Source organism: Neocloeon triangulifer, unplaced genomic scaffold (genome assembly GCF_031216515.1).
Source record: "Neocloeon triangulifer isolate White Clay Creek 2 clone unplaced genomic scaffold, ASM3121651v1 ptg000013l, whole genome shotgun sequence".
Lineage (NCBI taxonomy): Eukaryota > Metazoa > Arthropoda > Insecta > Ephemeroptera > Baetidae > Neocloeon > Neocloeon triangulifer.
Genome location: NW_026775555.1, coordinates 1,854,069 through 1,881,385, shown reverse-complemented (window position 1 = coordinate 1,881,385; position 27,317 = coordinate 1,854,069). Strand labels below are relative to the sequence as shown.

Genomic DNA, 27,317 nt, shown 5'->3' with positions numbered 1-27,317 from the left:
TTGTAACTTTACTACACGGCAAATTCCGTGAAAATAGGGAAATTACCAGAGCCCCGCCCATTTTTGCTCGTTTCGTTCTATATTCTCGTTCGTATTCGTAGCCGTTCGTCGTTCGTTCGGTTCATTTCATGTTCGGACTGGTACATACACGCCTCCTACGGGGTTAACGAGAAACGAGAAGCTCTGTCATTGTCGCATGGCCCGAAAAAATCCAATGCTGTTGATTCGTGGTTAACAATTTTAATTTCTCCAGTTGAATTTCCATTCTACGAAGTCGAATGATAAATCTGGTTTGACTTGCCGACGCCTGAACGATTCTTGTGCTACGCCAAGTGGTTCGCATTATTGATACGCAGATTTCTGAAAATCGGTACACGTGAGGTCCTTCCAATATGGAGGAAGATTGGGGTAAGTTTCTACTTTGCAATTTCCATCCACTCGAGTGCATAATTGAGGTTTCTTGAATTTAATTTTCGCGTGCAAATTTATTTGCAGATGCTGATGGTTTTGAGCCAAAGGAAGTAACTGTTAAAGCTGCTGGAAAATGGGATGACGAAGACCTTGATGATGACGTCAAGGTAAAATATTTTTATGACTTTCTTCTAAGTTCTAGATAATTTTAACATTATTTCTCAATCATGCAGTTTTCATGCACATTCTAAGTTTTGTGTTTAGCGCTGCTCAAAAGTAATTCATGCAAATTAAGAGAATATTTTTCGTTTTATTTTATTAAATTATTGTAAACCACATGATCATATTTAAAAACAAATTTCAACATTATCTTATTGCCAATTTTATTATTCAATATTGAAGGATTAGTTAATTCAGTTAATTATTGATTCATAAAATAAACTCTGAGGTGTCTGTAAGTTAGACGAGACTATTATGGTCATTGATATCACCTAGAATATATAATTATTAAGCTGACCTACATTTTTCTTGTACGAATTTCATTTTGAAACCTGTCTAAATTTACATAATGACATATCAGTTTTGTTCTTTCCAGAGACTATTAATTAATTTCATTGAATTTCCCAGGACAATTGGGAAGATGATGAAGAAGAGGAAAAGAAGGACACTGAGAAGCAAGAGGAAAAATCCTCTATTGCACCAGCACCTGCTAAGAAGAACAAGAAAAGTTTGTCAAAAAAGATTGAAGAAAAAGAGGTGATAAATTTCATTTAGCTTTCATATTGATATATTTAACAAAAATGTCGTTTGTGCGTTTTCAGAGATCTGAACAACTTGCCATGGAATCCAAAAAACCAATGACACCTGAAGAAAGATTAGCAGAGAAGAAGAGACAACAAAAATTGCAAGAGGAGGCAGATTTGCGAGCAGCAATAGAAACTTTTGGTATGCATAAAATTGAGCAAATTGATATTTCAACTAGGACTAATCAATCAATCAACTAATAGGCATTACCGAAGGCAGTGGTTCTGGAATTGATGCTATGCTCCCTAGCTCAAAAGAAGAATTTGACGAATTCGGAAAAGCTCTAGTTAAAAAAATTATTCCCTTCTCAAGTTCCCAGCACTTCCCTCTGTTTGTTGAAGAACTAATTCGAGACGTTTGTGCCAATCGTAAGGAATTTTGTCATTAATGTTGCAACAACTGAAGATATTTTTCTTCCAGTTACCTCCAATGATTTGAAGAAGTTGAAAAACACCATTGACAACCTACATCTGGAAAAGACGAAAATTGAAAAGGGCGACAAGGCAAAGAAGAAAGGAGGAAAGGGAAAGGCAAAGTTGCGAGTGGAAGGTGAATCGGCAATTGTGGACGAATATTCGGCTTACGACGTTGAGGAATTTGACGACTTTATTTAAGCTTTGAGAACAAACAAAGACTTCCTCCATAGTGTCTATCAAGGAGCAATACCTTGAAGGAAACTATAAGAAAAGGAAAATTGAGTTCGGCAAATTATTTTTGTTTGCTCACTTCAAATGTAAATTACTTGATATCAAGTGGTGCAAAAAAGCATGACACGTCTAAATATTAAATGTGTTACTTATTTCATAAAAATCCTGTGCCTAGAGAAAACTTATGTTTTAATTTTTAACTGCTATACTTTCTAAATTGTAGAGATTTTTTAAATGCAAATGTGGTAATGGTACCAATTAAAAAATGAATCGGAAAAAAAACAAAAGTTGGGAAGTTTTTTAAGGATGAAGGGCTTCATTCAAAACGCAGCAAATGTTACTAGACTGGGTTGTTTTATATTTGTGAAAATCTTTAATATACTTTATGACAACAGTTCTGAAGAAAATGCGAACATAAAAATTTGGATGCGTGATGTTAGAAATTGAAATAAAATTTTGTAAAGCTAAATCTTTCATTGTGCCGTACAAGTTAGAAAAACGGATACAAACCATAAAAACAGGAGCTTGTTGTAAAGCTTTTTACATTTCTTTATTATTTCACTAAAGTTGCAACAAAGACAACTGAAGGGATTGCCAATGACCAATCAATCCCAGTGGCTAGTCCTGGCCTTAATAATTATTAGCTATTTTTTTTTTTTTTTTTTTATATTTCGGCTGAAGATGTGATAAAAAATTACTTCACGTCCACTCGGTTTTGCCTAATCAAGTAATGGAATAGATGTATGGCATACACACCAATTTTGAATACACTTGCTACACACCCGACGCTTTCAATACGCAAGTTATTGGGCGCAATTGTCAGCAGAGCTCGTCTCTTGCTCGACCACTTCACATTGATTGCTTTCGTCGATAATCATACTTTCTGGTTCATTATCAGGTTCGTTTACGTCCACGGTAGGCTCCCCCACATCTTCAATGCTGCCAATTGCCTTTTCCTCAATCAGCTCAGATAAATTCTGCTTATTCTGTTGCTCTGCCATCTCAAGTGTCATTTCTACACTCATTTCCTCGTTAGGAATTTCTTCTTGTTGCATGACTTCTGGTTCAGGGTCAATAGATACCGCTACCTCTTCCACTTGCGGTAACTCTTCGACAGGCATTTCTAAGGACTCGTCCTCCTTTGGAATGTCCTCCGAAACAGGCTCTTGGACCTCTACATCTGATTATGAATGAACTTATTGAGCATAATTATTATATAAATAGATAATACATACCGTTCTCATTTTCTGGCAATGAAATCTGCTCCGTTTCTGGTTGTAAATTTTCAACTTCTTGTTGGTGATCGGTTTCAACTGGCATTGCTTCGTGCAACTGAACAGACTGGTGGACGCTCATCTCCTCAAGATGTTGCTGCACATGCTCGTCATGGGTGACCTCTTCACCAGCTTCTTCAATGGCCACCTGCATAGGCTGCTGCTCTGTATAGGTCACATACGTCTTGTCCATCTCTGCAAAACGGATCAGATTTTCTGCGCCGTCTTTGCTCAAAGCGTCTTCCTGAGGCATGGTGAGCATGGCATTCTCTTGGGTTACGTACGCTTGTTGCACTAACCCCTCTTCACCCACTGCTTCTCCTTCTGTTTGAATAACATGACCAACCGGTTGTAAGGTCAAAACTCCATTTGACTGAAGAATAGCCTGAAAATGTTAAGCGTTTTAAAGTCCGCATTAATTTTAATTTTAATTTTTTTTTTTTTTTTTTTTTTTTAGGGTCAGGCCAAGACAAAGTCTTGTCGGCCTGTGCCCTTTATTGGTGGGACAGAAGGCACCACCCAATTAATTTTTTTTTTTTATTTTTTTTTTTTATTTCTTTAGAATTCTTTAGAAAGGATTTGAATATTTTTAGATCATCAACAAAAAACTACCTGAAATCCTGCTTCCCCAGCAGTGGTTGTTGTGCCATCTGGATTTGCCACCAAAATGTTGTGACCGGCAAGGAGAGCCAGTTGGTCAAGAGAGCCGGTAATGGTGCTCCCGTCAGCAGATATCAACTTCAGCTGCTCATGGGAACCAGAGGGCGCAGAAGTAATGACAATGGTCTGCTGTCCGCCCGTTGCACCTAGCGAGTTGACGACAGCACCCATGTTAGAAGTGTCGTACTGCACCAAATCTGCGAGCTGGTTCGCTGATATTTGGTACTGCTCGCCAGCCTGGCCGGTAAGCATTTCAGGCACTATGTATTCTTGTCCAGGCATTGCGGAGATGATGAACGTCTGCACAGTGCCGTCCGCGTTAGGGATGGTTTGGACCATGGCTTGCTGGTCGACCTCTGTCAACTGGTGTTCAACAAGTCCCAGTTGAGAGGCAATTCCGTTGGCAACGCTGTTCAGCGTCTCAGCTTCAGTGGCCTGCTCAAAGGTCAATGACTCTTCCAAAGCCTTCTTTGCCGCATCTCCATCTGCAGACTCGTCTTCCATTTCATCGACAAACTTTCTTCCGACCTCCTTGTGTGCAGCCCGGACATGCGCCTTCAAGTTTATTTGACGGACAAACACCTTCTGACAGAATGGACACTCGTACTTTTTCTTGGAGGGGTCAGAGTGCAGATTTGCTTGCATGTGACCCTGGAGAGCTCCGTTGCTCTTGAAGCCGGCACCGCACAATTTACAAACAAACTCTTTGTTGTTCGAATGGTTGTTGCGGTGTTTGATTAGCAGAGATTCGCTGAGGGCCACATACTCGCACTGGTCGCATTTGGGGAAGACAACATTTCGTGGTGGTTGAACTCCATGCTTGGTGAACAAGTGGTACAACAGCAGGTTGCGTTTGCTTGCGCGGTAGCCACAGTGCTCGCAAATCCTAGCGTCAATCTTCTCCATGTGCACCTCTTGCAGGTGACGCCTGTATTCAAAGTAAGTGGCAAAGTTGATGGGATCTTCGTTGGAGCCGCAAGTGTGACATAGCCATGGACCAGTGGTATTTTCAGCACCCGAAATCGGTTTTGGCTTCGGCACTACCGGAGGTGGTGTATTTACCATCAGATTCCCTATGTTGTCTGACCTGCTGAAAAATAATTGAATTAGTTTTTCTTCAACAACATGCTTAGGACTTGCACATACCTGCTTCCTGTTTTAATGATGACTTTAGCTGGAGCCTTGTTGCCCTTTTCGCCAGCCTTCAGAACGACATACGAGACTTTTTTATTGGCAGTGCTGTCCTCCGAGTAAGCTCCTTGCTTCATGATGCGTAGCTTGATGTTTTTGTTGTTTTGCACCAAGTGAGGGTACTTTTTCAGCACTTCGGAGATAATTTTTGCATGATTCTCGGCGCTAGAACCTCCGTCCGACCTAATGATTGTCTCGCCAGTTTGCACAATGGTCTCCTGCTGAGATTGAAGCTGGTCGGGTTGGCTTGCCAGCGAGAACCTAACTTTCTTTGCCCCAGGAGAACTATCCTCTGGAACTTTCTGCTTAAGAATGGACTTTGTCTGTGGGGTGACGGTGTTTGATGAGTCTTCTGGATTATCTAAATACTCTTCGTGAGTGTCCCCTGTCCGATCTTCTTCATCGTCGTCATCATCTGCAGTGTCCGTGATGGCCATGCTGGATTCTTCTGCCGCATCTTCCCCGTCTTCCTCGTTGCCAACTATCTCTTTTCTCAATGCTTGCTCCTGAACAGGAAAATCAATTGAATTCAAAATAATTTACAAAAGAAGAATGGACCAACCTTCAGATACTCTTTGACAGATTGGATGTCAATCATTTTTGGCTTTTTCGAAGCCGAATCTGCTTCTGATGGTGCTAGTCGCTTAATGGGAGCTACTTTAGCTTTTACTTCCTCAAAAGTATCTGTGGGCTTCTCCTCCTCAGGTCCTTTAGCAGGCGTGGCAGCTTTGTGCCGCAGCAAAGGTGCCGACTCATATGTAATAGAATCGAACGGCTGAGAATACTCTTCAGAGTAATTCTTTAAAGTCTCCTCATCCTCGGGCCATTCAAACCTAGTAGGCTTTGGAGGCTCATCGTCTTGCTCAAAGACTCGTTCAGAAATCCTACACAGGCAGAAAATAAAAAACTTCAGATCAGCACACACAAAATACTTACGCTAAATTTTCTGGCACTGGATCATCAAATGAAACTGGCGCTTTCCTCTTCTTCCAAATGGGCAACCTTAAACAAAAATAAGAATAATGAATAAAAGCAATTTAGCAGCTATGCAGAATTACCTTCTTCCAGGAAGGGTTTCGGGAAGGTCCTTTGAAGGAACTTTCCGATTTCCGAGGCTCTTTGCTAATATTGTAGGATGCGAGTTGTTGACACTTTTTTCTGGATGACTTTCAGAAGAACCCTGGGCATCTAAAAGTTTTGTCAATATTGGCATATTCAGCCTTCCAGCTGTGTAGTATAATTTTTTTGTGAGGTTTTCCTTGAACTCTAGCTTTCCAGTGTACATAAATCTAAACAGAGGAAGAATTCATAATAATAAAATCAAACGAATTTTAAATTTCAGTACTTGATAATAGGCAAAACTAGTTCCGAAGTAAGGTCCGTGGGCATGACCAAACAGTTGTCAGCGTTCAGCCCATTTTTCTTCTCTAATTGTTGAAAGTAGTCTGTGCAAGAGTTGAGGACTAAACTGTGAACCTAAAACATTGTAAATTTTGATTACATGACATATTATTATTTAAAAAGCTTTATTTTACCTGTACTTTGACATCACTCGCAAATAGAAGAGTCAAGTCGCAGAAGTCACTCTTGTTAAAAAAGTGCTGAAGTCTTTGTAGGAAAAATGGACCCCAGTTGTCTACCTTCACCTGCCGAGTGGCACCCTCGTCACCTTCGCCGTGCATTTTGAAAGTGTGTTAGTTCATCTGAAAATTTTCAATATTGTTCCATTAATCTTAGCAATAAAAACAGAGGTTTAGGAGGTTAGATTAACTAATAAAAACTTTGTCCTAATTATGAATTATTTATCCATAAAATTTAATACATATTGGTACTTCTGTTAGAAAAATTCTCATATGATATTTTTCTTATTTAATAGCGAATGGAGATCGTTCAATTAAATTTCCCATACTTAATAATACTGGGCTTGTTATTGAGAGGAAGGAAAAAAGCTAAGAAAAGGGGCCGGTCCAGATTTGAATAAACAAAAAAATGCCATTGCATAAGTTGAATGCTGTTGCTAAAAGGGAAATCGTTATCTTCATCAGTATTTATTTTAAGATTTTCCTCTTAATTAAAGCAGAATGACTGGAAACAGGGTGCAATCTGAAGTCAGGGGCCACTCACAGAAGGTAAAAAACAACAAAATAAGGTCGGCGACGGGTTAGGCTTGATTGCAAAAAGGCCGCACTCGAGGCAGGGGTGGCGCCCGAATCCGGACTACATCGCCCCCTCACCGACCCTCCGCGATTTCGGCAGTCGGCAATCTCGTGATTGCGAAGGCGAATCGCCCAACATGTTTTGTAAATTGCGAATATACTGACCAAAATCCGAAAGCGAAAGAAGGCTCCATCTCTGAAACGATGATGTCGGCAAATGGAGTGACCTTGCGTGTTGCGCCGCTTCTTTCCAGAGATGACGCTAGCTTACCGGCGGTAATTTCCGAATTATTTCGTTCGCGCCCCTGTCAAGGTGGGCGTGCCCGCTGCTCCAAAAGCAACGTGAGTTTCATGTGGTGAGTTTTTCTTTTTCGTTGATTTCCTTTTATTTTAATGTTGTTTGTTTTTGCCAATTTTTGCATCACCCTTGCGAATTAAAAACCACGAATGCGCGGTCAATTTAGCTGTCGTCAATTGCCGCAGCCGGAAATGTTCATGATTTTCTTGTGTTTCATGGTGCGCTTTGCATGCAATTTCTTTGCAGATTTATTTTGCATTAATTTATTGCCCAGATTTGGATTTTTCGTTTCCTTTCACGCAAATGTCACGGACCACAGTATTGATGCTCAATATCAATATAAATTAATATTTGAAGAAGAAACGTATTAATTTATTAATTCAATGGTTACTTAAAAATTTAACGCTGCATAATTTGAAGAAAAAAACTTCACGGTCGTAAATCTTTTACATCTGAAGCTCCTTCAAAATTAAATTTCTTAAAGTTTTTCTCCAACATCAATGATGAAGACACAAGATTTAATTAATTGAATATCAAATGGACAAATGATTAAAAACGGAAATCTGTGTAAAATGATATATAATAAATTACGAACTATTATTTTATTCGTTGGGTGCTATTATTAGTTCCATTGCATTACACAACTTTGCTATGAGATGGGTCAGATGTAGTCGGGATTGGATGCGAAAAAAACAGCTATTTAACAAAGTTATAATAAATAATAAATAATGGTGAGAATTTTTTATTATCATACATGTTATGTACAAGTTTACAAAATCTACAACTTCTTAGGTAAAAATTTAAAAAAAAAAAATGCAATTCTATTTTAGACACACATTAATAATTACAAATTTAAAAAAAAAAACACTATTTTGGTAATTCTTATAATTTTGAATAAAACCAATATTTTTTTAAGGATATTTTTTTTACATTTCATAATTAATTCTTAAGTGGCATTGCAGAGTCGGAACATAACTTGACAATGTACATAACAATTAATTAAAAATTATCCTGATTATGAGCGTTAAATAATTGGCATCAATGCTTGAAGAATGATTTCTTTTTGCCGCTTCGGTCGGGACGTCTGCAGCGCGGTGAACAAAGGTTTAGCGCGGGTGGCGGGGCAGGCTGAGCAAGTCAGGTTATTTTTGCGACAGCAAAAAAGGCGCAGCCAAATTTCGTCGGCGCTGGTGGTCGATGGCTGTGGCCGGTCAGGCCGGTCCCTTGTGGTGCCGCCACCACGCAACGGTCGCTTTTCGATCTGCACGCCCTCGCGTCCCTTTCCTCCTCCTTCGGACCTTGGCTTCGGTTTCACAAGCACCTCATTCACGGCGACTTAAATTTTAATTTTCCTTTTATTGAGGAGCCAGAGAAAATCGAGTTTATAATTATTCGCACTGCCGCGGTATACGTGGGGGATCGGCTTATTGCACAAAATTTAATGGCTTTTCCTGCAAACGATGAACCGCACATGAAAAGCAGTTAAAGCTCTTTCAGGAATTGAAATAAATCAGTAGTTTGTCTTGCCTTAGCTTCTCCGCCGAACACTTAAAATTAATGTGCTTTTTTTTAAACGCAGGCAAAATTATTTATTATTTTGAAATTGATGAGAATACTGAATTGAATTCAAATTTCATAGTTCATCGGTCGCTTCTATTAAATATATGAAGACAAAAACTTTCATGTAAATTAAACTCAAGTATATTTAATTAATTTTTATTGTGATTGAAAATTGAATCTTAATATAACAGACAAAACAACATTCAATGGAAACCTCGTATATGCTTGCAATTTAGAGTAAAGACTGATGTTGGAAAAAATCAGTTTAATTTTAGTTTTTTTCTCATGAACATTAAAGAAGGTTATAATGAAGAACCAAAATTTACATTCTCTGAATATGATTTTAATGTTAATCTTGGCATTTATCAATATATGTGCAGAATAGGTAAAAGTGAAAATAACCAATGAAATTGCTTAAATTTATGGCGTAATTTTTCCGGCGTTAGTTTTTTAAACAGAACTTGATGTTGTAAAATATTTGAACTTCCAACGTGGGCTTGGAAAATTATGTAGCTAAATTGCTAAATAAATCATGAAAAATGATCGTAAAGCTCATTCTGACAAAAAAATGTTCTTTCCTATAATTTTTCTTACATAATTACCAATAATTCAACTTTAATGCAATTAGTCAAGCAAGGTTTCAGCATTTTCTGAATGCCGTAGCTTGTTTTAATCAGAACGAAATTCTAAGCTTCTTGTTAATTTGTTAGTGTAAGTAGTGTTTTTTTGGAATTTTTAGTCTAGAGTTGTGTCGTGTTTGCGTTGATAAGTGTATTCCAGTTTCAGTTTTAAATTTATCCAAGTTAAAATTTCATTTGAAAATTCTTAGCTTCTGTTGAGTTAAGAATCAATTTTTTTAAAACTATTATTTCCTTTTTTTGTCTTCTTATTTACTTTCAAGACACTCGCAAGGACTCACAAAAAATTAATAATTCAAAAAGATAAAATATTAGTATTAATTAATTAATATTAATATGCATTGATCGACGTAGAAGTTGTGATAAAAAATCTTGCTTTGGCTTTGAAATAAGATTAATTAAATTATTGAAATTTTGCACGGCGTCTCTGAATTTTTGCGCTGTCTTTGCGTGTAATTGCTAGAAAATTTGATTAAATCTATGAAATTAATTATAATATTAATGAAAATTTGTGTTACCTGTCGTAAGGGAAAACTTTATAAAACATAATGTTTTGAGCTTTTTTAAATTATTCCTTAAATAAATAAAGGGAAGGGGGGGGTGACGGATGAAAAATTAATTGGCCATTATTCGATAAAAGTAGAATGAAATTCGGTTTTGCTCGTTTAGCCGCTCTGCACTAGCAAATGTGGTCCACAGGGTAGGGTGGAATGCGGTTTGGCAGGTCTTCTTGCCTGTGGAGGGAGCAGACGCCGCCGCCGCCGCTGTCGTCCACCGGCCTCAGTTAGTCGTGCATTGTGTAAAATAAAAAGAAAGAAAGAATGGAACACAGGCCGGGCAGCAGGTAAAAAAATAAAGACCTGCTCTCGCGCAACTTTACATCCAGACCCTGAGAAAATAAACCATTTCGCTGGGCTGAATAACGCGTTGACACCCTGAGCAGAGCTGAGCGCAGCCATCTTTTTTGCTCCACGGTGGGTACAAAGAACGACATTAAAGTAAAAATTGCTTAATCAATGTAATTTTCTTTTTCTCAACAACATAGAAAAGAAAAAGTATTGATTATTGATGATAAGACTTTTTAATAATGTTAAAAGCGGTTAAAAGTAGTTTCACCCAAAAAAATACTCCTAGAAATATTAATTGAATTTTTCTAATTTAAATTTTATTACGACTTGAGTAGTAAAAATAATAAATATTAACAATTGATTGACTTGATTTTGATGTTTCTCCAAACAAGTAAAAAATAAATATCCACAGTGAAAAAAATTTGTTGGGAGAAAACTAGGCACACAGTAAAAAATACAATATAAGCCTGTTGCAGAACAAGACCTGTTTATAAAACCAGTCCAATTTGAACTCAACTGCTCAGTCGCCAGAAATTTTAACTGCTGAAATATTTTAATTTGAGTTTAAAGTGTAACTTCAATAATGCTTACATGTGGGAAAAATTAAGGTTAGTGTTGAAGGCGCGATTCGCAGTTGGCGAAAAATGGATGCTGTTAGTTTTAACTTACTGGTTGGCGTCCGTATGCTGATAAGACATGCTGATCAAACGATCCGAGAGTGGATCCGCCAAGATGATGTACAAGGTGAATGACCCGGCCCTGCTTTCCAGGTGTCCTAGGTATATAGCGGTACCGTTAAGCAGCAACAGGCCGGTCGGTCGGCCGGCCGCCCACCTCTGATTAAGTGGAAGCTCACATCTCGTGGCGCTTCTCTCTCGCGGGTCAAGCTACTCTCTGCAATTCGGTGCGACCGGCCCATTTATTGAAATTAACATGCATCGAAAAAAAGCCGGCCGTGCAGTCTCCAAAGCCAGAGCTGGAAGCAAACGTAGAAAATTAGATTGCAAAAATTAGTCTTAATTTTTAATTTTCCAGTAAATTAATAGTCTGAATCGAATTTTCCCCAAACACGCTAATAAATCGAGTGTTTGGGCGTGAACACAGAAATGTTGGTGTGCGACGAATCTTGCCTAGTGCGTGACTTCACAGGCTTTCTCTGCTGGCGACAGGTTTCTGGCGACAAAATTGGTGACGCCAATGGAACATGTCTCGCCCCACGATGTAATTAACATTTTAGTCGGTACATTTTCTCATACTGTTTACAAAATATATTTAAATGTTATCAAATAATGAATTGTATTAGCAATTGACAACCGATAAAAACCGGTTAAAATGCCAATTATTATTATTTATTGATTATTGACAACAATTCAATTCGCACCAGCGAATTTTTAATTCACATCACGACTGTCGTTACGAAGGAAGTCACGCAAAAATAATTAACGACTCTGTCACCATTTGAAAGTGCTGCAAACATTTTTACCAACAGAAAAATTGCAATGGCTTATTTGAAAGAATTCGCTCCATTATGATTAATTTTAATTTACCATTGCTACAAATATATACAATTTTCTTACAAATGAATAATTTCATTATCATTGAGGGCAGCCCAAAAATGTGCAACCTGGTCCAGGCCAACTCAACCCGCCACAACAATTCGGGTGGTGAGGTTTTTTGATTGCCTTATTTAAAAAATAAAAAATATATATCCACGTGACAAACAGCAAAATGCACGTTTAAATACACAATTTTGCAGTTTTGCGGCAATCCCAAGATTATAAAAAAACCGACAAATATGTGCATTATAGATAAAAATAAGATCGGTGAATGTTGACCTGTTGCAGATTTTAGCTTCGGTAAACTAGCTTTATGACCGTTTTAAAACACTCATACAGCTAGATAACCAAAGAAAAAAGCAGCACTTAAAAGTAGTCTTGGAGGTCCATCAAGGATGAATGTGTCACCTGGGAAAGTAGCTCCTGGAGAAGGTCGAATTCCAAAGCTTTTATCACTGGTTGCTGCGGGTGAAAGAATTGAACATTAAACACGCGGCACACAAAGATTGAAACAAACCTCTGTGAATTATGAATTACATCAGAATTGTGAAAATATTCAAGTCATAATTAGAATAATTATTATTGTGTTTATTAGCGGCGATTTTTTGTCAATAATCAAGGCGGGGTTAGCAAGAATTTTATAGTAACAAATAATTAACATGAGATATTTTGAAATGGGTGTTAATTTTTACCCAAGAGCGAGGCTAGTTTTGAGTCATCAGGTTGTTAGGCGAATGCAAATGAGGTCTCGGCAGCAGTGCATCGTCACTGCTCCAGCCTCGTACAGTTACTCCGAAGAGCCAAACTTAATACGTACCTTTTACAATTTTCGAGAGTCACATGACACGTTATTCAGATTACTAGAAAACGGGTACAAATTTTTTGCAAGTTGTTATTCTAGAATTTGAATTTAAATACGCAAGAAAATTTAAACGAAGCGACCGAGAGGAAATTATTGGCGAGTGAGCGAGGCTCGATCCAAAACCGATCTGCAGCGAAGGTAGATGTAAAAAGGTAGACGCGCGGCGAAATGTGCAGACGCATGCCTCTTTCTCGGCGCGGTCCAAGGTCTGCAAGGCATGCCCCGTCTAGTCCCAGTCTATGTGGACGCGAAGCACATAAAGTGATTATTTCCATATTATTGTTAGCCTTGAGCGCGGCGCGGAGGCTGCAGGGATGACGTGTACCAAAACCTTGTATTTTTGCACTCGCGGCACGCACACATACCCCTACATGGAAAATCCGTCTCAATCACACAGCATCTTTCGCAGCCGCCGCGCTTCGCCCCCCGCCAAACTGAATCGAAACGGGTTTTGCTCCATTTGCGCGCCGACAACAAAAAGGTGCGACATTCGCCGAGCTTATTTATTTCCTCCAATTAATTGAGACACAATGAGCAAGATGTTCGTTCGACACACACTGCGGAAATCTTTTTTTCTCCGGCATGCAATCGCATTAAGCTCAAAAGTGCACCTGAAGTGAATGAAATTCAATTACGGACAATTTATTAAAAAAAAATTAAAATCAGAGAAGCGAAAAAAACACGTTGAATATTTAAAAATGGTTTTATTATTATAATTTATTTATTTATTTAACTTTCTCAATTGACATAAAAAAATTAAATTTGAAAAAGAGAGAAAAGGGTTTAAACTAGCAAAACGCTAAACTTTGCATACCACTGATTTTTTTAAATAAATTCAATTTATCAAAACTAATTTAAACTTATTCATTGAAAATAATTGTCGGTTTTCTTAGCAGAAGAATAATAACGTACATTTGATTAATTTAAAGTTTTTTCTGGTAAGGTTTATTGAGTTTTTATTTTCCGTAATTAATTTATGAGCGTTTCTATCTCAATTTCAATAATTTTATTATTTGCACCGTTTAAAAATCATTTTGTGCGTTAATTGAATGAAATATATTTGGAAGCAAATTGAGCAAAGTAATTTTCGCCAAAACACTGCTTTACGTCGCCAAAAGATGAATGAAATGTTTCCAGGAAGGAAGTCGCCGATTCTCACCACAATGGCTCAGGGAGGGGAGGGCAATTAAGAGAGACTGCAAATGAAAATAAAAAAATCATTTCGTGGAGAGCGGCGCATGCTGCCTGCATGCTTTTAGGAAGGAAATTAGCACACGTGGCGAACAAAGATTTGCGTGAACGTGGCGCGGATAAAGGTGAGGAGCTTGATTCGCACACATAAAAAAACTGACGCCATTGCAGACGGTCCAGATGCTGCGTAAGGTCAAACCGACTCTCTTCCTAAAACGCGATTAATTCAGAAGAATAGCAAAAAAAAGTACTAACAATAAGCACGAATTGAACCGCGGCGTTTACTTTATCTCAAACCATCAAGATTAAAATAATTTCCTTATATCAAATTAAATTAAATAATTGATGAAGAATCAAAATCGATTAATTATATTTGTTTAAAAAACACAAATATTATTTATATTCTCTCAAATTCTATGTTATTTTTTTTATAAATAATCAATAATCCATTTTCTACAAACGAATGAATTTAAAAATTAAAAAAAACTTTATTTGCAAAAGTTTATCCTTTTTTAAATAAGCCTTGGTAGCTTTTTTATTTTCAACATAATGTGAGAAAGTGTACAATTTTATTCAAGGAAAATTTTGTAGAAAACACCCGCGCCAGATTTTAAGCAGTTGGCCTGCTCGGATGGAAAGATGCCTTTGTGAAGCGCGGAAAGCGGTTTCAAAGCCCCCGAGCGCCGCAGCAGCCATAAACGCGGCTCCGAAACGCCTGACCGGCCCTTGCGAAACCATCACGAACATCCCATAATGCTTCACGATTATTTCGTAACACGATCAGAAAAAGCCCAAGCGAGATGGAAATAAATTCCAACGAAAAGCAAAACATCTGGCGTGTGTTTCGACTAATTATTATTACTCTCACCGGTGATTTGAGATTTTTGTTTGAGGAGATAAAAAATTAACTCGCGGGATTGGAGCACTCACCGAAAATTGATGTCCGTTTCAACAAATTTGATCCATCACAACACTCAGGGCACAATTACCAGTTTCGAATGCACACGGACGGCGCGAGTGCGTGTCTGCCGGCCGCGAGCATGGAACTCTTAATATGACGCCGTGCGCGCGGCCGGCACACACTTTATATGACGTTCCTCTTAGTTACCTGTTGTGCCCTTCTCTTATTGGCCGTGACTAGTGAAGATTTTCTGCGTGGTGGCGGCAAACCAACTTCTTCGCTGCTCCATTGGCGCTATCCGCACATCGGTGACGTCACTTTTTTATTTAAACAGGTTAAATTATTTCCAGCAATTTATTGCTGACCGGGAGGAACCGCATTTTCACCCAATCTTGCGGCCGGCCGGGTTTCCAAGGAACCCGTTTTCAGCCTAGTGATTTTCCTCCAAAATGCGTCCCGAGCTCGCACCGCCAAATAATGCGGGCGAATGACTTGAACCGTGTCCACTCGAGTGACGACGATATTTTCTATAATATATGCAGAAATCTATCTCTGAGCGACAAAAATAAAAAAATCAGAAAGAATCAAACTCACCGCTGATTTTAATCTTTGCAGTCAGTGTGTGATATTGTGATATTCAAGGGAACAAAAAAAAGCAAATTGTAAAATTTATATTTAGTAATATTTTTTTTTTTTTTAATAAACGAGACTTTCTTACTTACTTTTGCAAATATGTCGAGTTTAAGCGTTGCTAAATCGCTTTTTACAAACGGGTCGACGTCGGTGAAGCGAACGACGACACTCGCCCTCGACGACGCGCATATTTATTCGGCCTTCGATTACGCGCTCTCTTGATTTACAGTCAGTGGCCACCGTTCAAGAGACACCCAGAAAAGCCACGTAAAATAAAATCTTACTGAGAGTTGCCCGGTGGACGAGGAAGAAGAAGTGCAATAAACTGCGAGAGAGCCAAGCGGAATATTTCGCCACACGGCAGAGAGATGTTGAGCGCGTAGGCGTAGTCGGCGCGGTTTTTTGTACCTATTGTCGGTCGTTTGGTCGGACGTCTTTTGTATGTGCACTTTGGTGAAGAGTTCAATACGAGAATGAGCTCCTAGCTAGCTCCAAGGTCAGTATGTACAAGGGACTGCATTCCTCTCAGGCGGCGGCAGAGAGAGATGCTGTTTTTTGGAGATGTACCTTTGATATCTGATAAAATGGAAATTTTTTACTTATAACAGCATTCGCGCCGCCGGTTGTGCCAGCGCAAAAGCTCCAGAAAATAAATCATCGACGAAATTAAAATTAAAATCTGAATTAAATAAGTTAAGAGAGGTGGTAGAATTTCACGATCGAGGGCTGATTTGAATTTATAATCGGCTTTTCCTCGATTGGTTTTGCAAGTTGTTTATTGTTTTTTCTTAAACAGTAAACAACTGACAAAACTCATCGAGTAAAAGACGATTTTAAACTCTAATCACCAAGTTTAGTTTGAGTTTGAATTGAAAAGCAAGTGATTTTATTGAGCTATGCACAACATTTATTCTTCTCAAAACGACAGGTTTCTGCAATAGGCACTTTGAGCACATAAAATACACAGTTAAACATCGTTAATATTATATATAGTAAATCTCATGTTACAGCTGCGCAAAATTAATTAGTCCATCTGCAACACCAGAAATTCTAAAGGCCGTACACATTTATGAACTCATGCTTTGTGTTGTGCTCCGTACAGACTAATATACACGCTGCGTGTGTCACACACGAAATCAAAACGTTATTTATTTTTTAGACCGATTAAGGTGCATTTTTCATTTATGTAATGGAATGAAGCGCTTATTTTTATCAACTTTTTTTGGTCTTATTATATACAAAAGATTATTTATTCCACTGCAGCTTTTTCCTCAAAATACTCAACACAAAGTATATCACAGAAAATTACAGCAAACTTACCACGACAGGCGGAATCATTGTATTTGCGTGCAATTTAACATGTTCGTCTGAATCGTTTTTATAAAGCACTGTGCTTCTAGTTCACGGTTTGTTTTCAAAAGCTGCTAAAATTTGCACTACGGATAATAAGCACTCAAATTATTCAAACAAGCATTGATTTATCAAATGCCGACTTACTTTTTTACTATCATTTTTTTGAAGTAGTGGTATGGATTCTATTATTTTACATGTTTATGTGTGTGTTGTATTTTTAAAGTTCGTGATCAATACTCAAAAGCACCATGTAAAAATATAGAACAAATTAATTGAATTACACTGGCGCTCAAAACAGTTTAGGACGAATGCAGAGTTACATTTTTTGTCATATTAACAAACTTTGTTTTTAAATTATTTTATGCTATGAAAATGCAGGTTATGTAGAAAATTAATTAACCTGAAAGACTTGCGGCATGGACAGAACCTCAAAACTTATCAAAACTCAATACCATGCCAAAATCAAGCATTTCAATAATTTCTCTCCAATTACACAAAATTATTTTTCGTCGCTGAATTTCAGTTATTTTTTACTATTATTTTTAAGTTATACAGCAATAACTGTCCATTTGCTAATTGCAGGAAACTTTTTCGATGAACAAAATGAAAATGAAACGATCAAACTATTTTGAGCCACCTACGCGAATTTTAGAAAATTCGTTGCTCGTGTGGTACAATATTTATCACTCCCTTTTCTCTGTTTAACATTGTACAGATTTCTGACGCAATAAATTTGAACAAAAAACGTTTATACATTTTTTAATTCAAATGAAAAAAAATGGGCACTCGAGGAGATTCTTATGTTTAAAAGAAAAGGTGATCTAGTTGAAAATTATGATTTTTGTAGAAAACCAAAATTGAAATTAAAAATTTCAAGTACTTCAAGGCCCGTTTACATTTCATCACTATTTTTTTATTGCAAGGCATTTTGCCAATAACTAGAAAACGTTAACGTTAAAATTAAAAATACGAAATCACAAGTATAATTCAAAATTTACCTTGAAAATTCGTTTATGAACCGATTTTTCAATTAATTCAAACTTTTATTCAACTTTCAGCGGCGGGTGGACGCTTTATTATGCCGGTTTTCGGCACATACTTAGAATGCTTTCAGTTTAGTCCCTTTCCTAGTCTTTCAATGTAATATGGTTTACGTTTTTAACAAACTAGTTAGTTTATACACTTCTAAGAGAGTGTATATTATCTTAACATCAATTACGCAAAACCAGGGAAACGTGTGCTAAAAAATTTGGAACATTACCAAAGGCTACGCTGTATGATTTTAAATTAATGTGACCAACCGAAACACTAGATTTCTTTGTGGTTAGATTATATATTTTTTTAACTATGCAAATAGTTTTAATTTATATTTAGTTGCAAATTAATTGTTCAATTGTGGTAGGAACAAAAATTGTAATATTTTAATTAAATCGTTTGCATAATTTAAGTTTAAAAAATCACAAAAATTGTACAACTCGTCCAATTCAGCGTGTTAAGAAAGTTATAAAAAATTATAATAATAATATGTGAATAAGTCAGCTAATTATTGCTCGACTTGTCTCACAAATATTATGCACTAGGTAAAACTACTAGACGTTTACTACATAATGTATGAATATTCGCGCTTTCACAATCACTATTTAGTACCACGAGTTGAAAATCTAAAAATAAGCAATGTTCTCACCAACATGCCAACAACGTTACTATAGACAAAATATAATCTTGATGAGGTTACTGGTATAGGAGACTGTACTGATCAACTGCTTATTACAATTAGAGGCCAATCTTTCACCACTTGGACCAAAATTTTAAATTTGACCTATTTCATTTGTTCCAGAATTGGCGATTTTATATTGGAATCAAGTAATTAATAATTTTTTACGGTAGGCGCAATTTTTTTTTCATGTACTGTGTGAAAGCATAACTGAATATTAATGTGAATTATATTGAATTTGTTTGGTGGTGAAAAAAATGCTTCAATTTTTGCATGCCACTAAATTTAAGTCTCCCCCACTGAATTCATATGTTTGTCCTCTGATAATACACTTTTTGTCGTTTAATTACATTTTAGAAGAAAAATGGCTGAAAAATATGAAATGTGGTGATTTAGACTAAGTTTAAATATTGAATTCCCTAGCCTGGGAGGACAAGGCGTTTGTGCCTCCATGTCAAGTGTTAGTGCGTTTCCGCATTAGCTCATTGGCCACGTCGTCCACGGAGATGAGCTTTTCAATAGGAATGCATGACAGCTCGCCCTCGACCCTATCTGGGTTGCGTCCGGTCCACTGCTGAGAAGCTTTTGGTGGACTCGAGACCTTTTCCTGCTCCTTCATTGCCTCCTTGGCGCGCCGCTCTTTGAGCTTGAGGGAGAATATTGCCACGCTGCGGGCCCGTTTCAAAAGACTGCTCTTGACTCTGCTCTTTTTTGCGGCCAATTCTTCTGCCGCCGTCAGCTTAGATCCTGAAGCCTCTACCACCTCTGATGTGGATGGCCTTGGTGGAGGAGGCGCCGACTTGACACTCATTGGCACTAGAGCTGCGTTTGAGGGGTCGAGAGACGCGCGAGGTGCTTCTAACCTAGGCTGCAACAACTCGTCTCTGCCGTTAACCTTTTCCAGTGTGCTTGCTGGAGCGCTAGGCCGTCGGACTTCTGGGCCCAAGGTTTGTTCAGCTGGCCCAGGGGGCTTCGTGCCATCCTTTTCAGGGGAAAATCTAAATTTAGACCTCGGCTGCATCCACGGTGGTGCTGATCTGAGCAGGTCAGTATCTGAGGCGGCAGTGTCTTTGGCCAAGATGCAGTCGGTGCTGTGTCGGATTGAGGCTGTTTCCTCACTGGACTCGCTGTTTGCAGATCGACCGCGAGTGTCCAACTGGATGGTGTTTCCGGATTTTCTAGTCGCTGCCGTGTCGAGGCCGAAACGTTTGACCCAGTCGATTCCACCGTGGGGCCCAATCGTCAAGTGGTGGTTTAGAATCTGAGAACTGAGAGGAGGGAAAGGATCCCTTCTTTTTTCATCGCTTAGCCACTCTCTTGATTTGGTCACGCCCGACCGCGGAGAAGACTTGTCCGACTTTTCATGATCTGACTCGCTCGAGTCCGTGTGGCTCCTTCCAGGTGAAGGCGTTTCAGGTTTACTTTTCGCCTTTTCGTCCAACATTTGATTTGTCGAAATAGACTGCGGCAGTGTTGGCTTTGCAAGGAATATTTCGTCGTCAATTTTCGCCTCCGGGGTAATTTCTTTTTTGGGTGCCTCTTCTTGCTCATCCTCTTCGCTGGCTGGAGAAACCACAAATCTAAACGGACATAACCAAGATCAACCAAATTAGTATTTTTATTTGTTCTTCACAAATCAAGTCAAAATCAAGCAGGAATTTAAAAAAAATTGCGGCTTAAAAATGGAAAATAATAAGAGTGAAAAAGCAATTTAATAATTTATTTTTAAAATTATTTTCCTCACCTTCCAATAACAAGACCGGAATCTCCAGTCAGGTCGTGAGTAGGAGAGGCTGTCGATGATGCCCTTCTACACGCTTCTCGACGTGCAAATTCAGCTTTAGCCATTTCTGTCGCCACCCAAGAGGGCAAGTCAGGGATTGCGTATGATATAATAAAGCGCAGAGAGAGCATTATGTGCTGCAATCAGAAACGTTTTATGAAAATTTGTAAAATAAAAATAATTTAAATTTTACCTCTAAAATTACTATAAGAAGGATCGTTTGGGTCGTTGACATTTCAGGAAACATGCGATGAACTTGGCCAGAAAGACCTATCAATGCGCAGTTTACCAAAACAGCAATTATTCCCATCACTTCCATGGCGTCCTGCGATATATTTAAATTGAGAAATAAGGACGAATAATTTGATAATTAGTCGCACTTACCTGCCAGGTTCCAATATTTGAAACACGTTGGCCGAAAGGTCGTTGAAATATGAAACACAATTTGAAGGCATCTGTTCTGATTTCAATCAAATTGTTGAGCATTGCACAAAGCCCTGCCATGGGAAATGCGGATGAAAAAAGCACGACGTATCCGAACTGAATGAACATCTCAAGATGGTCCTCGAATGTACCGTCATACTGTTTGATAAAATAGAAATTAACATAATTGAAGTTATTAAACCGGAAGTAAATGCCTTTAATAGAGTTCCCTCAAGTTCAGCTTGACTCAGATTTCTTGTCTTCCTGTCTCCATCTTTTGTTTCTGAGTCGGCTTTTTCATCAGCAACTTCCGCGTCTTCCGCATCGGTTGATGCTTTAGACTCTTTAGAATTGCTGCTTCCAGGCTCCCTAACTTCCTTTTTGTTCTCCTCGGACGGACTCAAAGCGCCGAACAACTCAAAACTCAGTTTAGCAAGGCGAAATTGCTCCAGCAAGTACGGTAGAGCGCACTCTTTGATATTTCCAATCACTTGGCGAGCAATCAAAAGAGCAGCAAGTTGCTAGGCAAATAAATTTTGTTCAAATCGTGAGGCGCAAAATATAATAATTATTATTTACCTCTTTCAGTTTTTCTTGGTCTTGCAAGTAGAAAGCAATATAAAATAGTGATAGAAATGAATTCACGAACTGGAACTGCAACAAAAGGGTGCATGCGATTGTTAGTTGCGAATTTATGTTTGGCTCTTTATAAGCTGCATGGGAACAAAAGTGTAAAAATAGCGTGTACGTCCGTGTGCTTTAAATTTAGTATTTTGTTCTTTAGTTTTTCACTCAATTATCATAAATAACAATTTTTTTTCCTACTGTAAATACAGTTAGATCCGCTTAAAAGGGATAAAATTGTTTTAAATCTGTTATTTTAGCAGAAATTATTATTTCTTTATTCAGAAACGATATAATCGTTACTTTTGCCAGAAGCATGTTTGGATTTTTATTTACATTAAAATTCTATTTATAGTTTTATCTAACAAGAGTTCAGCATTTGTATTGATTTTCTTCACACGCACGAACAAGCACACAGTTAATTAACGAAATATGAACAAAAATATACTACCAGCCAAAGATAGAAAGATATCTAGTTTAAATTCAAATCTTACTAAAATCATAAGGCTTTTTGAGTATTTTAATATCAACTACAAATCTAAACAAGAGGTCTATGATATAATTGATTTAATATTTTTATCATTGCGCATGCAAGTATTCATTTTCATTTAATTAAAGATTTAAAATTGGTGTAATTTTTTTAAGAAATAATAAAAATCTATTTTTAAAACGTGTTTTTCCAAATTTTTTAAAAACGACCTCCACAGATCTACTATTGTTGTTGATATAAAGATCATGACAAAAGCTAAACTATTTAATTATATAAAAGCTATTCAAACATTACCAGGCCTGCATTGATTAAATTTAATTTTAGACTGCTTTCTACAATTGAAGGAAGTATTTGTGCAAATAAAAAACCTACCGCATAATAGTTTTTACGAAAATAATAAATGATCGATATCTACTAACAGCAGAGTGTGGTTTAGGCGGCTGAAGAAATATGTATAATATCAAGCTAGAAATAATTGGTGTAATTGAAAGCCATGCAAAAACATAAACCATGCGTTTGACACGAAACACCAATTCAGCGTATAGTTACTGATTCGGATACAAACCAATGCTACTTTGACGATTAGATGGTTTTCATACTTGGTCTCAAGTCTGTAGTTTTCTGAGAGCGAAATGGAAAGAAAACTTGTAAAAACGGTAAAAACATTCTCAAAATAATTGTTTGTTTCTTAAACTAAACTTATTAAGCCAAACATAAATATGGTCTCATTATCAGTCTCCCTGGCACGACTCGTCACAAAGAAAAATATGCATTTTAGTCGGTTTTTCAGGGTGAAACACATAAATCCGTTTACCAACGCAAAACATATCGAAAATTATATATAATATTTGGTCTCATGATGCATAACAATCTGCAGCCATCATTTTGAGGTTTTATTAATTTGCATAATGTGAGAGTGACTGCGAAGTAATTTCACGCCATAAAAAACCAAGATCAAAGGCCACAATATATTTTTACAGAGGAAACACTCATAACATAAAATTCGGGAACAGCAGATGGGGGGTGAGCACAAAAGTTTTCACGAAAGTAATAATATGTTTTGTTAGAGATGCTGTTTTTACTGACCATAACTAGCTTAATAACTAGATGATTTTGATATTTTTCCTCGAGCCTATAATTTTCTGCAACAAAATACACAATTGCCCCCGTCTAAGTATCTCATCGAGAGTAAAAATTATGCACAAAATTTTCAATACTGTCCAAATCGAGCGGTTATTTTTCTAAATAAAAAAATAAAAAATCGATTGAAGTAAAAATAATTATAATTTGCTCACCACAGTCGTTCAACCACAGAGCCACTTTGTAGTAGCAATCGTCCATCAATGTGATGACGCAGGCGAGCAGAATTTTAGGGATGTAGCTCAGACAAAAGGGGTATCCCTTGGCCAGAAGCTTCCCATCCCACCATTCCTACGAAAAAAATGCGGTCAAAATCAGCAAAGAATTCGCGGGCTTGGACAAACCTGCAGTTGGAGGATGAGAAACATGACGACAAATACCACAGCCAAACACAATGCAATGATTGGGATGCTGATCAAGTAACGGAACACGTGTCGTTTCCATGCTGGATAGTGCGGCTCGAGTCTGCCTGTGACTGGGCTCTTCTCCAGCGTCCCCTGCGAAAACGAGTTTCATATATATTATACAGTGTGCAATAATTGTTTGCTAGCGCGTTTTAATTTTTTATTCCATCGACTCACAGTAAAAAGAGGCCGCGGCTCAACTAGCAACTCGTCTCGCTGGTCCAGGGTGCCCCAACGGTACGCGAGCTCGGCGCTGTACCGCTTCCACGTCTCCAGGTACACAGTCGCCCAAATCACGTTGAACAGTGAGAAAATCACAAAGCCAATGTCTTCTTTCGCTTGGTTACCACCGCAGATGAACACCTGTCGGAAAATTTCAGCTCATTTTAATTTTTGTTGAGCTGTGTTAACAGGTGCTTTATGACAAAAGGGTCATTTGTATTCCCCAGATGTCGAAATGCAAATGTTCGCGTTTGCTTCAAAAACTCGTTGCATTTTAATGTCAGAGGGCGGCGAAACAACCCTCGCTGTGATAAAAACACATCTGGAAGGCAAATAAAGCGGTCTTACCCAGAAAAGGAACCCCACGATGGCGGGCACAATAAGAGCAGTATTGTAGTGTCCAAGCCACGCAAAATACATCGCAATCTTTACGCCGAAATATTCACAGATCTGATCTAAAATTACAAATAAAATTATTATTTAGATTATTTCATTTTTACATTATAAAATACCATATTAATTTAAAACAATAATTTTGTTGTAAAAATAATAAAAAGACTGCGCTACAAAGAATTGCGTAGCTAGGAATTTCAAAGAATTGTGGCAACAAAGAGGCGAGAGTCTATTTTAAACGGGTACTTACCGAGTGGCTGTCTCTTAAAGATGGCTCGAACCCAGGATTTTTGAAGGCGTTTCAAAGACTCAGTGTCGTGCAGAGGAAAGACTTCAGAGATGATTCCAGCAGAAATACACTTAGGCACTGCAAATTTGAAATTCCCCTCCTCAAACGCGTAACCGACTAAAATTAATACGAAATATTACCAATGGCTTGGCCCTCGATGAGCCGAAGTCCAGCCACCTCGTCTCCGGAAGTGGCGCGCAGCATCTGCAGGAGGTTGAGCACCAGCCACTGCCGCTCCTGACTTGTGAAAAACGAGCCCTGCTCTTCGATTCCCTCAAAAATGTGCGACTCGTGCTGCACGAACTCCTTCTGCCCACCACCATACGCACCCTTCACTTTCTTGGCCAAGTGCAACTCTTCCGCCGCCTTCAGCAGCCTATTTTTATTTTGTATTTATTTGTTTAATAATTTTGCTTCAGTGTGAGATGCTTACAAGGAGGGTGAAGCTGTCAGGTAGAAGCCGTAGCGGTCGGTGGAAGCGTGGTGCCGCACGTGCACCACCAGACCTGGTGTGCTTGACCGCAGACGCTGCAACAACCACATGAGGGTCACGTCGGACGCGCCGGATGGGAAAGTCATCACCATGTCGCAGTCCTTAGGTAAAAAACGTATACAATTTCAAATTTTTTTTAAGATTTTCAGTAAATGATAAGAAATTTTCCAATGGAAAACTATTTATTTTTATTTTTTTACCTGAGTGGGCACGGATTGCAGCCACAATCTGCGCGGCGTCATCAAATGACCTGAGCATGGTATTTTTTGGCGAAGTAATTTGCTTGCTGAAACAAACAACATCTCATTAAATCAACGCACCGTTGTTTATTTTCGTTTGAACTGCGAGAAGAATAAAATACAAAATAATAAACAAACGAACAAAAAAATCACGGAATATTCTTTGGTTAGAAGCGGTAAAAGTAAACTTTCCCACTTCCCACAGTAGCGCCCTTTAAATTCAAATCAGCGAATTCGAGAAGACTTTTGAAACTTTTTACCGTCGACTTTATTATTTGCTCTTCTCATCTTGCTTGTGCCTTGTACTTTTGATGTCTATTGCTGGGTGCAAAAATTTTGCCCAGCCCCTTGACTTGCTCTTTCATGTTCAACTTGAAACGGCAAAGGTCACCGCAAAGCGTCAAAATGATATCACCCACTTTCGGCAACCTCTGCTCGGTACCAGTCTTACAAAGTTCATTCTGTTAAGAACGACCGAGAGCGAAAACCAGATTTTCAATTTCAATATTTCTGCCGTGAAAATTTTTGAATAATTATCTTTTCTGATAATTGACGTTAAATAATTTATGCATAGAAAATAATTTAATAATCCGTACTTTAGTTTAATGTTCGTGAGCGATAGGGCTACTTGTGCCTCTCCGGCGGTCAAAGTTTTAGATGACCCGCACGACGCCGCTGTTAAGCGTGTTGCATACCTCGTAATTTTTCATAATTATGTAATTCATATTCACATGTTGCTCTTGCTTGATTTTAATTGAAATTGAATTTTTTGAAAATTTTTAATTATTTTTTAATATTTCTCATCTCAATTAAGAGCAAATGAATCCTTATAATCATTATTTAATAATACTGAAGTTATGAGCGAAACGGCGGGATATATAATGAGCGTGTATAAAGGGTGACCTTCCCACCGTAGACTGCAACCTTGCATGGCAGATTTGAATGAAGGGGGGTGTGGTTGCACTTCACGAAAGATCGTATCTCTTGATTTTTAAAGACCACTTGCTCACAGCCATGTAGCGAATATATATAAAATATTGCGCACAATTTTGCATCGCAGAAGAAAATCTTCGCGAGCCCGCCCGGGGGCAGCTATCGATCGGCCCCCTTGAAATCTCTCGATCCGACGGCAAATCGGTGCTGCACTTAAACATATGCCCATATATTCCACCCCCGACATACTGACCCGCTGATATTGTGTTTGTAGCACGCGACAAAACTTTGCGTCGACGGAAGGGCGATTGAAAATCGATATTCTCCTCGTTGTCTGGAATTTCAGCGGCGACGGCGCCGCTCTCGGCGCCCTGCTTCTCTTCCTCACCAGGCACACTTTCCATGCTGCTGGTCGGCCGATTGGCGCAGCTCGATTATAAGCTAGGACGAGACACCGTCGGCGGTGTCGCCATTCAGAGCCGATCGCTCGTCCAGCCTATTTTCTCGGTTGCGCCGTCCGTGGTGCCGCCGTCGGCTGCGCTCGCACGTACCGAAATCAACCCCATGCGCCGGACGTGGTGCGCACCCGTCGAGTCTCGTCGATCTTGGACCTCGATCAAACCTCTCGACTCTTTTGTCCTTTCTCAATGACTCAATGCTTATTAGTTGAACAGGTGATGCGAACTTGTTAATCTTGAGCACGTTTTTATTTGTTCACTGTTGATCTTGCTGAGCTAACGCGATTTTTTCACGGCTAAATTAGAGCAGTCTTAAAGGACGGCCTGCCAATTAAGACATATTTGCATTCTCAAAATTTTTGTAACACTTAACTTAGATTTTTTTACGTTTACTGTAAGCACAGGCAAAATTAATGAAGATTAAGTGTGATGTTTGAAGGCAATTTTTAATTCACTGTGTAAAACTTTAGCCCAGACAGATGAATTGCATAGTATCTTGCAATATTAAAAAAGTATAATTAAGTTGGAGGTGGAAAAAACAATAAAAATTTAATCAGACAATTAACTGAACAATTGTCTGTATTTTATATTATATGTAAAAATTGAAATTAATAATAATAGCATTCATTTCACCACTTCATAAATTGCATCAAAAATAATTAAATAATTAAATTTTTTGTATTGACCCAGATGAATAAATAATCATAGTAAATATATTGTTTCACAATA

At 38.2% G+C, this 27,317-nt stretch overlaps 3 protein-coding genes and 1 long non-coding RNA gene across 9 annotated transcripts; 2 read left to right on the top strand and 2 right to left on the bottom strand.

Moving 5' to 3' along the window:
* Positions 1-40: 40 nt before the first annotated feature.
* On the top strand, positions 41-2,331 carry LOC132199150 (eukaryotic translation initiation factor 3 subunit J). The gene is made up of 6 exons (XM_059623671.1): positions 41-408; positions 496-578; positions 1,039-1,167; positions 1,233-1,356; positions 1,419-1,583; positions 1,636-2,331. Exons 1-6 carry the CDS (start codon positions 393-395, stop codon positions 1,827-1,829), a joined length of 711 nt encoding a protein of 236 aa, XP_059479654.1. The 5' UTR covers positions 41-392; the 3' UTR covers positions 1,830-2,331.
* Positions 1,418-7,385, bottom strand: LOC132199146 (centrosome-associated zinc finger protein CP190). 3 transcript variants are annotated; one of them, XM_059623664.1, is made up of 10 exons: positions 7,309-7,385; positions 6,523-6,690; positions 6,333-6,463; positions 6,046-6,276; positions 5,924-5,989; positions 5,550-5,871; positions 4,943-5,493; positions 3,749-4,886; positions 3,098-3,521; positions 1,418-3,042 (listed from the first exon to the last, which is right to left on the bottom strand). In XM_059623664.1, the coding sequence occupies exons 2-10, from the start codon at positions 6,667-6,669 to the stop codon at positions 2,666-2,668; spliced, it is 3,387 nt and encodes a 1,128-aa protein (XP_059479647.1). In that variant the 5' UTR covers positions 6,670-6,690; positions 7,309-7,385; the 3' UTR covers positions 1,418-2,665. The 3 variants fall into 3 exon arrangements, with proteins under 3 accessions (XP_059479647.1, XP_059479646.1, XP_059479648.1); XM_059623663.1 differs by lacking the exon at positions 7,309-7,385 and adding an exon at positions 7,112-7,297; XM_059623665.1 differs by lacking the exon at positions 7,309-7,385 and adding an exon at positions 7,112-7,297 and having other exon boundaries at positions 3,749-4,883.
* LOC132199153 (uncharacterized) lies at positions 7,359-27,288 on the top strand. 3 transcript variants are annotated; one of them, XR_009442084.1, is made up of 3 exons: positions 7,359-7,499; positions 24,885-25,064; positions 25,164-25,833. It is a non-coding gene; the product is annotated as an uncharacterized LOC132199153 (long non-coding RNA). The 3 variants fall into 3 exon arrangements; XR_009442083.1 differs by lacking the exon at positions 7,359-7,499 and adding an exon at positions 15,885-16,126; XR_009442082.1 differs by lacking the exons at positions 7,359-7,499; positions 25,164-25,833 and adding exons at positions 15,887-16,126; positions 26,405-27,288.
* On the bottom strand, positions 16,521-26,655 carry LOC132199144 (anoctamin-8). Of its 2 annotated transcripts, none has more exons than XM_059623662.1 (16): positions 26,384-26,655; positions 25,159-25,244; positions 24,899-25,059; positions 24,606-24,841; positions 24,427-24,543; positions 24,132-24,238; positions 23,739-23,924; positions 23,502-23,654; positions 23,313-23,448; positions 23,104-23,159; positions 21,483-21,557; positions 21,119-21,424; positions 20,865-21,062; positions 20,674-20,805; positions 20,442-20,617; positions 16,521-20,277 (listed from the first exon to the last, which is right to left on the bottom strand). In XM_059623662.1, the coding sequence occupies exons 1-16, from the start codon at positions 26,532-26,534 to the stop codon at positions 19,152-19,154; spliced, it is 3,402 nt and encodes a 1,133-aa protein (XP_059479645.1). In that variant the 5' UTR covers positions 26,535-26,655; the 3' UTR covers positions 16,521-19,151. The 2 variants fall into 2 exon arrangements, with proteins under 2 accessions (XP_059479645.1, XP_059479643.1); XM_059623660.1 differs by lacking the exon at positions 23,104-23,159 and adding an exon at positions 22,583-22,638.
* Positions 27,289-27,317: the final 29 nt, after the last annotated feature.